Genomic DNA, 10,433 nt, shown 5'->3' with positions numbered 1-10,433 from the left:
TGGTTTTTCCAGTAGTCATGTAGTAGTGAGAGGTGGACTGTGAAGAAAGCTGAGTGCTTAAGAATTCATGCTTTTGAACTGTGGTGTTGGAGAAGACTCTTGAGAGTCCCTTGGACTGCAAGGAGATCCAACCAGTCCATCCTAAAGGAGATCAGTCCTGGGTGTTCATTGGAAGGACTGATGTTGAAGCTGAAACTCCAATACTTTGGCCACTGGATGCAAAGAGCTGACTCATTGGAAAAGACCTTGATGGTGGGAAAGACTGAAGGCAGGAGGAGAAGGGGACGACAGAGGATGAGATGGTTGGATGGCATCACCGACTCGATGCACATGGGTTTGGGTAGACTCCGGGAGTTGGTGATGGACAGGGAGGCCTGGCGTGCTGCGATTCATGGGGTCGCAAAGAGTCGGACACAACTGAGTGACTGAACTAAGTCTGGAAGCACCCGTGCGAAGCAGCAGACGGCGAGGCCGAAGCCGGCCTCGGCGGCGGGTGGGCAGCGACGAGCGGGCGCCAGCGGCCTCGGCGGCGGGCAGGCGGCGGCCTCGCGGCTGCGCGTTGCAGTTTCCTCGCGGCGCGGCTCGGGGCAGCCGGCAGCCGCGGCGCGCGCCTGCGCAGTGCGGTCTTCCCGCCTCTGACAAGATGGCGGCAGCCGAGTAGCGCGGGGGCGGGGTGTGGCCGCCGGAAGCCCGGCCGCTGCCGGGGGGAGCCGCGGGCGAAGGCCCGGGCGCAGCGGGTCGAGGCGGGATGCCGTTCCCAGGAAGCGCTGTAGGCCACCGGTGAGGAAGGTCAAGCACGGAGCTGCCTTCCCGAGCCCCCGGCCCCTCCCTATGTACACCTCCCTCTGCTCGAGCGCGGTCGCCGCTTTGCCTGCTGCGGTACCGCCCTGTCCTGTCGGGTCCCGGAGCTCCGGCGGCGGCACGGGCTGTGTCCGGCGGGAGAGGAAGCGCCCGGGCTGCGTCCGCGCTCCTGTCCGCGGGGCGAGCGTCTGGCAGGTGAGTGAAGCTGCAGGCTTCGGTGTCTCCTCTTTGGGCGAGGCTCCCTCAGCTTTGCCCCGCCGCGGGTGAGACCCTGCTGGTGCTCGGCCGGACCCTGCCGCTCCCTTGTCTCCACGGCCCGCCCCCTCTCCGCGCCCCGCTCCAGGCCTCCAGCTGCCCCCCGGCTTTGCATGCCCTCCATTCCCACCCAGGGGGCGGGGGTCGCGACGCCGGCCGCCCTCCGCGACCTTTCCTGGCTGCTGCTCAAGCGTCAGCCCTTGCAAGCGGTCTCTCCTTCGCGTTAGGTGGGTGGGTCGTCTGCCTGTTTTAGTCACCTCCCCATCTTCCTGGTTTCGACCTTCTTGCTTCCTTGAAAAGTCTTTTAACTGTCGGGAAAGCTTACCCTGGCTTATAGACTTACAAAGAAAAGCTTGCTATCCAGACGCAAGTGGATTTTGTTCATCTTGTTAGGGAATCCAGCCCCCAGGAGACTGGGATGGTTTTGGGAATTTGACCATCGAACTCCTGCAAAGTTGAGGGATGGTGCCAGTGACGGCAAGTGATTCTTTATCTAAATTAATCCTTTTCTGACTACACCCAGTCTTTGGTCTCTAAACTTTGGTGGTGGTGGTGGGGGGACGTATGTATACTCGATCCAGAGAAAGAATTGAGAAGTGGTCCTCTTTTAAAAGAAGGCTTTATCAAGGTAAGAAATGTAATAGCCCAAGAAAGGATAAGTGATTTTAGTGATTCTTTTATTCACTGTTAGCTTAAATTGTCCACTGAAGCTTCAGAATCTTGTGTTGTCCAAGCCCTTTGTTTTATTTGGAAAGGACTAAAAGGGAGAAAACGCTTTTTAAGCTTGAAACTTCTCAAATTTCTTGGATTCTCAATTGTTATTAGTACTACTTGACGATCCTTATTGTACTTGATTGTGCCAGTGTCGTTTCTTCTTCTTATATTACTAGGGCAAGAGTAGTCAGAATTAACGGTGTAAGAAGTGCAAACTGAGGAGGGATGTGGTAGTGGAGGAAGTTGCCATGTCTGATTTTTCCCATTTTTTCCTGTAACTGGATAATGTGTCAAGAGCAGCAGAATGGTAAAAAATGAGATTATGAATCTAAATGGTAGCTTGTCCATTGAGATTGCAATGGCTGGACCTTTTAAAATTAAATTGAGTGATATCCTTTTTTTGAAGCCATGCTAGGTGCTCTCTAGAGTTACTAAAGCACAAACTGTTGTTGCCTTATTGGAATTCTATGCTAAAAATCTTTAACAGGTGGGTTACAATTGGCCTGACAGATTCAACTTTTCGTTCTACCTCGTGACACACGTCTGCCTTAACCTTTATTGTAGACTTTTGTCTTCTTGATGAATTTCTTAAACTTGGAGATAGAATTGTTCATTTTAAAAGGAGAGGAGATATTTTAAACGTTCGATTCCTGTATGGGCAAATTCATTCACTTGTTTGTTGCTGTGCTAGGTTGCTTCAGTCATGTCCGTCTCTTTGGGACCCTGTGGACTGTAACCAGCCAGACTCCTCTGTCCACGGGAATTTTTCAGGCAAGAATATGGTAGTGGGTTGCCATTTCCTCCTCTCCAGGATCTTCCCGACCCAGGGATCGGACCCACATCTCTTTTGTCTCCTGCATTGGCAGGTGGGTTCTTTACCACTAGCGCCACCAGGTAAGCCTGTTTGTTTCCTGCACCCAAGGACTGCGTGTTTTTAGAGGTGATTGTCTCTCAATTCTGTGCTTTTAGCTGAAAGGATAGTGCTGAGCCCTAGTCAGTAGCTCATTGCCTGAGGCATTGTGTCAAGACCTGTCTGACCGCAAACAGTCACTCTTCCACACTATGGAACCTGTTTTCTTTCTCCCTCTCTTTAGGAACCCTCCCCTCTTTGTGTCTCTATTCATTCAATTCATTAGCCTACTGCTCTTTTTATTTGCCTCCCCTTGTCACCAGGATCCCATGGTCATCAGTTTTTACCAGCTTGTCATTGATACCTTAGAATACTTAACTTTATGTCAGTTTATCTTTCTAGTGCCCAGTTCTGAACAGGCCTCATCACTAGCTTGATCCTGAAGGATACAAACAGTTATGTGAGGATTTTGGTTTGTTTTCATACCAATTAGTGTTCTGTTATCTTCCAGATCTTTAATGTCCGTTGTGTTTCTTTTTGTCTTACTTCATGAAAGTTTTTATAGCAAATAACTTGATCTTTTCCTTTCCTAAGAAAAATCTCAAACATCTGAGGTATAATCTTTTCTATCCTGATATCATTTCTTTATTTACTCTTATCTGAGAAGAAGGAATTGTCCTTTTCTTCAAGAGCAACCTTCTCCAAATGTGTCCATGATCATCCCTCTGTATCTTTCTTTCTCAGTAATTATCCATTATCACTCCTTTTTAAGTCTTGCCCTCTTTAGCCTACATACATGCTTAAATATACCTTTGCCAGGGCTGCCAAACACAGTGCTGTGTGCCATGCAACTCACAGAGGCCAGTCTGAATTTTGAGCCTGCTGTGCCATTATATTTTTATTCTTTAATCCTAGAAGCCTGGTATAGTTGTTCAGTTGCTAAGTTGTGTCCAACTCTTTGCAACCCCATGGACTGCAGCATGCCAGGCTCCTCTGTCCTCCATTTTCTCGGGGTTTGCTCAGATTTATGCTCATTGAGTCGGTGACACTACCTAGCCATCTCATCTTCTGCCACCTCCTTCTCCTCCTGCCTTCAATCTTTCCCAGCATCAGGGGCTTTTCCAGTGAGTTGGCTTTTGGCATCAGTAGCCAGAGTATTAGAGCTTCAGCTTCAGCATCAGTCCTTCCAATGAATATTCACAGTTGATTTCCTTTAGGATTGGTTGATCTCCTTGTAGTCCAGGGACTCTTAAGAGCCTTCTCCAGGACCACAGTTCTCAATTCTTTGACACTCAGTCTTCTTTATGGTCCAGCTCTCACATCCGTACGTGACTATTGGAAAGACCGTAGCTTTGACTATATGCACTTTGTCAGCAAAGTGATGTCTCTCCTTTTTAGTATGCTGTTGAGGTTTGTCATAGCGTTTCTTCCAAGGAGCAAATATCTTTTAATTCCATGGCTGCAGTCACCATCCACAGTGATTTTGGAACCCAAGAATATAAAATCTGTCACTGCCTCCAGTTTTTCCCCTTCTATTTGCCATGAAGAGATGGGACCAGATGCCATGATCTTAGTTTTTTGTATGTTGAGTTTCAAGCCAACTTTTTCATGCTCTTCTTTAACCCTTATCAAGAGGCTCTTTAGTTCCTCTTCACTTTCTGCTGTTAAAGTGGTATCATCTCCCTATCTGAGTTTGTTGATATTTCTCCCATCAATCTTGATTCCAGCTTGTGATTCATCCAGCCCAGCATTTCACATGATGTACTCTGCATATAAGTTAAATAAGTATGGTGACATTATACAGCTTTATTGTACTCTTTCCCAGTTTGCAACCAATCAGTTGTTCGATGTCCGGTTCTAACTATTGCTTCTTGACCTGCATATAGGTTTCTCAGGAGGCAGGTAAGGTGGTCTGGTACTGCTATTTCTTTAAGAATTTTCCACAGTTTGTTATGATCCATACATTCAGAGGCTTTAGCGCAGTCAATGAAGCAGAAGCAGACATTTTTCTGGAATTCTGTTGCTTTCTCTATGATCCAGCAAATGTTGGCAGTTTGCTTCCTGGTTCCTCTGCCTTTTCAAAACCTAGCTTGAACATCTGAAAGTTCCAGGTTCACATTCTTTTGAAGCCTAGCTTGAAGGATTTTGAGCATAACCTTGTTAGCATGTGAAATGAGTGCAGTTGTATGGTAGTTTGAACATTCTTTGACATTACCTTTCTTTGGGATTGGAATGAAAACTGTGACCTTTTCCAGTCTTATAGCCATTACTGAGTTTTCCAAATTTGTTGACATATTGAGCGCAGCACTTTAACAGCATCATCTTTTAGAATTTTAAATAGCTCAACTGCAATTCCGTCACCTCCACTAGCTTTGTTGGTAGTAATGTTTCCTAAGGCCCCCTTGACTTCACACTCAGGATGTCTGGCTCTAGGTGGGTGACCACACCAACTGGTCTACAGTTCTTCTGTGTATTCGTGCCACCTCTTCTTAATGTCTTCTGCTTCTATTAGGTCCTTACCATTTCTGTCCTTTATGGTGCCCATCCTTGCATGAAATGTTCCCTTGATGTCTCCAGTTTTCTTGAAGAGATCTCTAGTCTTTCCCATTGTGTTGTTTTCCTCTGTTTCTTTGCATTGTTCATTTAAGAAGGGCTTCTTATCTCTCCTTGGTATTCTTTGGATCTCTGCATTCAGTTGAGTATATCTTTCCCTTTCTCCCTTGCTTTTCGCTTCTCTCCTTTCCTCAGCTCTTTGTGAAGTCTCCTCAGACAATCGCTTTACCTTCTTGCATTTCTTTTTCTTTGGAATAGTTTTGTCACGGCCTCCTATACAATGTTATGAACCTCTTTCCGGTGATGAACCTCGTATATAAACTTATATACAAACATATGAATGTCTTTCAATAAACTCATATACAAATATATGAACCTCTTTCAGTGTTATGAATCTGATAGACACTTTCTCTACCAGATCTCATCTCTTGAATCCATTTGTCACCTCCACTGTATAATCATAAGGGATTTAATTTAGGTCATATCTAAATGACCTAGTCGTTTTCCCTACGTTCTTCAATTTAAACCTGAATTTTGCTATTAGGAGCTCAGGATCTGAGCCATAGTCAGCTCCAGGTCTTGTTTTTGCTGACTGTAGAGAGATTTTCCATCCTTAGCTGCAAAGAACATAATTTTGGTATTGACCATCTGGTGATGTCCGTGTGTATAGTTGTCCCTTGGTTGTTGGAAAAGGGTGTTTGCTATGACCAGAGTGTTCTTTTGACAAAACTCCATTAGCCTTTGCCCTGCTTTTGCACTCCAAGGCAGAACTTGCCTGTTATTCTGGGTATCTGTTGACTTCCTACTTTGTATTCCAATCCCCTGTGAGGAAAAGGACATCTTTTTTTGGTGTTTGTTCTAGAAGGTGTAGTTCGAGAACTACAGCAGTTCTACTTCATAAAACTGTTTAACTTCAGCTTCTTTGGCATTAGTGGTTGGGGCATAGACAAGACAACTGTGATATTGAACAGTTTGCCTTGAAATGAACTGAGATTATTCTGTTTTTTGGTTTGTTTGTTTTTTTTTGAGATTGCACCCAAGTACTGCATTTAGAACTCTTGTTGACTATAAGGGCTACTCCCTTTCTCCTGAGGGGTTCTAGCCCACAGTAGTTGATATAACAGTCATCTGAATTAAATTAGCCCATTCCCATCTATATTAGTCCAGTGATTCCTAACATGTTCATTCTTGCCATCTGCTTGAACCACATTCAGTTTACCTTGATTCATGGACCTAACATTCCAGGTTCCTGTGCAATATTGTTCTTTACACATCAGACTTGACTTTAACCATCAGACACATCCACACAACTGAGCGTCATATCCGCTTTGGTCCAGCCACTTCATTCTTTCTGGAACTATTAACGATTGCCCTCCACTCTTCCCCAGGAGCATATTGGACACCTTTTGATTGTGGTGCTCGTCTTCCAGTGTCATATTTTTTTGCCTCATACTGCTCGTGGGGTTCTCACAGCAGGAATACTGGAGTGGGTTGCCATTTCCTCCTCCAGTGGACGACGTTTTGTCAGAACTCTTCACTATGACCCGTCTGTCTTGGGTGGCCCTGCACAGCATGGCTCATAGCTTCATTGAGTTACACAAACCCCTTTACCACAGCAAGGCTGTGATCCATGAAGGGGTATAGTAGGAAGAACATTTACTTTTAAGCGTCAAAGATCTGATTTTGAAGTCTACTGAAACCAATTACTGTCTGTGTGGCTGTGGGCAAGTTACTACCCAGGCTGTATTCTCTATCTATAAAGTAGAATGTTATACAAGGAGGGCATGGCAACCCACTGCAGTATTCTTGTTAGAGAATCACCACGGACAGAGGACCTTGCTGGGCTGTAGTCCATGGGGTTGCAAAGAGTCGAACAAGACTGAGCCACTAAGCACAGCACAGAATGTTATGCTTACCTCATAGAGTTGTAATCGACGGAGTTTAATACACGTTACATGTCTTTCCAAGGGTTTGGTCCATTATGGAGTTCTTAAAAGTATAAATTATTCTTTCCTTTGCACTCTGACTTCCTTTACCATTGCAGCAGTGAAATTGCTTTTTAAAAAGTCATCTTGACAGTCTAATTACCAAATCAAATCTTATCTCAGTCATCCTTGGTTTTCTTAGACCACTTTTGAAATATACTCTATAGGAATGAAATGATCTGATTTCTTGTTTCTTAGCTTTGTAGTTCCTGATTCTCTTATGTCTCTGAAAGTCTCTTTACGTTTCCTGCAGTATCTTGATTTTGCTCTTTCCACTAAACATAGCTGTTTCCTGTATCAGTTAGGGTGCAAATAGGATTTAAAAACAAAAGAAGTGTATTAGCTCAGGTAATTGGCAAGTGCATAGGTGGGTTTAGTTTAAAGGGTAGTTTGTTCATAAACTTCGCTTTGTTATCAGGGCTGAGGTTCTGTTTTTCTGTTTTCCTCTAAACTTTGTCCTCCCGTTTGGGTTTCATGCTCACACTGGCTTCCCTTCTAGATTAAATCCAAGTGCTTTCCATCTTTATCTGTAGTGTGGTGACCTTTGTGCTCAGGCTTATCCTTTCATAGTTGCATCTTTCTCTTTCTGCTCTAGGCATCATATTCTGACACAACCACCAAAGACAGGAGGAAGTTTGCCCTCTCATCTCTTGATGAAGCAAGTAAACCTTTCACAGAAAGCCTGTATCAGATTTCATTCTGGCATACTTATGCTCTAGTTGCAAGGGGATTGGAAAAACCAATATCTGGCATTTCAGTCGAGGAAGAAATTAGATGAATGGCTATAGGGAAGGTAACCAACATTGTCAGTGACATATATTGATAGTATTGTATGGAGAAGTAAGCTTAAATGAATGAGATTTTTCAGACAGTAGTAGCAGACTTAAAGCACTGCTTATCTCAAGAGCTGATATAAGCTATACTTAGGACTGGATCAGTCATTTAGATAGTCATGAATGACTAATTAAAATTGGATTATTAGATAAAATTAGTATATTGGAGTGGTATATCCCAGTTCTTTTAAGATTGTTGTTAAGTATATTTACCCATGCACTGTGAGAAATGGATACATGTAGCAACTATTAGGGAATAGGTTTGTGGTTCTTCTTGGAGATGAGAGGTATTGGGAAATCTACGGGTTTGGTGTTTTGGTTGTCACAGTGATTGTGAGGTCCAGTCCAGTTACTGGTAGAGATGAGATATACCAAGTGTCCTGTGATGTTTGCCCACAAAACAAAAATTGTCCCTTCCAAAATACCAGTCATGCCCCTAAACACTGAAATAGCAAATGCTTTGGTTTTTGAAAGAATTCACTGAGATTCATCTGTACACTTATATTGCAAGTGACAGAAAACCAGATTCAGACTGGTTACACAGTAAAGGGCATGATTAGATCTTGTAGTTGAACTTCAGCTAGGGCTTCATCCAGTCTGAAATCATCAAGGACTTGGCTCCGTTTCTGGGATTTGTTCTGCTCTGTCATTCCTCTTGTTTTGATTTCATTCTCAAGCTAGCTTGTCTCGTGGCAGCAAATTACTGTAGCACTTTCAGACTTAATACTCTCATTTCATATGTAAAGTAAAATGAAGTATATCTTTTGTTATTTGATTTTGCAAGTATTTGTTGAATGTCATCACTGTTGAAACTTCCCTGAACACCTACCCCTAAAAGTTGATTACTTCCTCTGTTATGTTACAACTTTACAAAACTCTATTACATGTCGTATTCTATGGTTATTATGTTTCTGTGTCTCACGCATTAACTTGTCTTAATTGTCTATGTAGTCTTACTGTGTAGGATACTCTCTGACTTAGTGGTACACAGTAACCATTTATGGATGAATGAGACAGGAAGGATATGGGAAGGGGCTGAGAAATGCAAGCAGTCCCCATTCCCTCCTGTTACTGAACCCTGAATTATGAACGTTGTACTCCTACCACCAAAGTATGTGTATAATGCTCTTGTGACTGAGAATGAATTCATTTGAAAGCTTTACTGAATTCTAGTAGTGTTCCATCATTATTTTCTCAGGAAAACTAAAACCAGTTACCATCTTTTGTTCTTTCAACAAATATTTTTGAAAGCCTGCTCTTGGCATGTAACGTGACAATAATGGTAAACAAAATAGAGCTCTGCTTTCTTGGAGCTTAAATATCAGTGAGGGACGTAGACATTATTCATGTGTGCACACTCAGTCGCGCACACACACACCAGGTAGCTAATAGGTTTTGAAGCAAAGTAAGATAGATTCAGGGGATTAAAAAGTAACAGGATACTATACTACTTCAGGTAGTTTGGTGAGAAAAGGCTTTTTGAGAAGCCCTTTTCTGAGTGAAGTGGATTAAGCCATGGAACTATCTGGAAGAAAATCTTCGAGTAGAGGAAGCAGCAGCTTCTAACGTGGAAGTGTCCTTGGCATGCTGGAAGAACAGCATGTGGGAGGCCACGGCTGAGGCGGAGCAAGAGAGGGGAGTGTGGCAGGAGAGGTGGCAGGACAGGGCAGAGGATAGGTGTGGAGAGGTTAGATCAAGTAGAGTTTTGAAGGTCATTTAAAGATTTGATTTTACTATGAGATGGAAACCACTGAAGGGTGTTAAGCATGGGAATATCCAGATATGACTTGACTTTTAGAGGATTACTCTGGCTAGTATAGAAAATTGATTTGTATCGAGGTAAGAACAGAAGCAGGAAAATCAGAGAACTCTTACAGTAATCTAGGTTGGAAGTGTAGTGCTTGGGCAAGGCGGTAGTGGTGGAGGACCAGAGAAGTGATCAGATTTGTGATCTCTTTAGAAGGTGAAGTAATGACAATTTATTGATGGAGTTGATGTGAGGTGTGAGGGAAATAGAAGTAAAGGACGACTCTGAGTTGTTTGATGTGAGCAACTGGGTGAAAGGTGGTGTATGTTATTGAGATAGAAACTGTGGGGCAAGGGGTAGGAGTTAGTAGGAGCAGGTTTGGAGAATTAAATCAGGAGATTTGTTTTGGATGTGGCTTTGTTTGAAATGCCTATCAGATACTCAACTGGAGACATTGAATAGACACATAAACACACACACAAGTATATATATATTAGCTAGGAGTTTAAGAGAGAGGTAGAGCCAGAGATAAATGTTTGGAAATTATCAGTGTATAGATGGTGTTTAGGTCCATGGGACCAGATGAAATTACCTGAAGAGTGAGAATAGAATTCATGAAACATTTTGATGTTGAAATTGGCTTCCTTTATCGAAGATTGGGAGCTACTGTTTTGGACAATGATAGCATCCGGAGT

The 10,433-nt window shown here is 43.5% G+C and overlaps 1 protein-coding gene across 21 annotated transcripts in view; it reads left to right on the top strand.

The window, feature by feature from the left end:
- Window positions 1–702: 702 nt before the first annotated feature.
- Window positions 703–10,433, top strand: part of APC (APC regulator of Wnt signaling pathway) — a 121,073-nt gene continuing 111,342 nt past the window's right edge. For all 21 annotated transcript variants that reach the window (XM_081505735.1, XM_081505729.1, XM_081505724.1 and 18 more), the window contains exon 1: window positions 703–996. Coding sequence is in view for 5 of the 21 variants with exons in the window: in XM_081505715.1 (XP_081361841.1) it covers window positions 832–996 (165 nt within the window). In the remaining 16 variants the exon portion in view is untranslated. The remainder of the gene's footprint in view (window positions 997–10,433) is intronic.

Source organism: Giraffa tippelskirchi, chromosome 7 (assembly GCF_054371585.1).
Source record: "Giraffa tippelskirchi isolate mGirTip1 chromosome 7, T2T-mGirTip1v1.2.pri, whole genome shotgun sequence".
Lineage (NCBI taxonomy): Eukaryota > Metazoa > Chordata > Mammalia > Artiodactyla > Giraffidae > Giraffa > Giraffa tippelskirchi.
The sequence above is the reverse complement of the archived record's forward strand: the minus strand, read 5'-3'. Positions and strand labels throughout refer to the sequence as shown.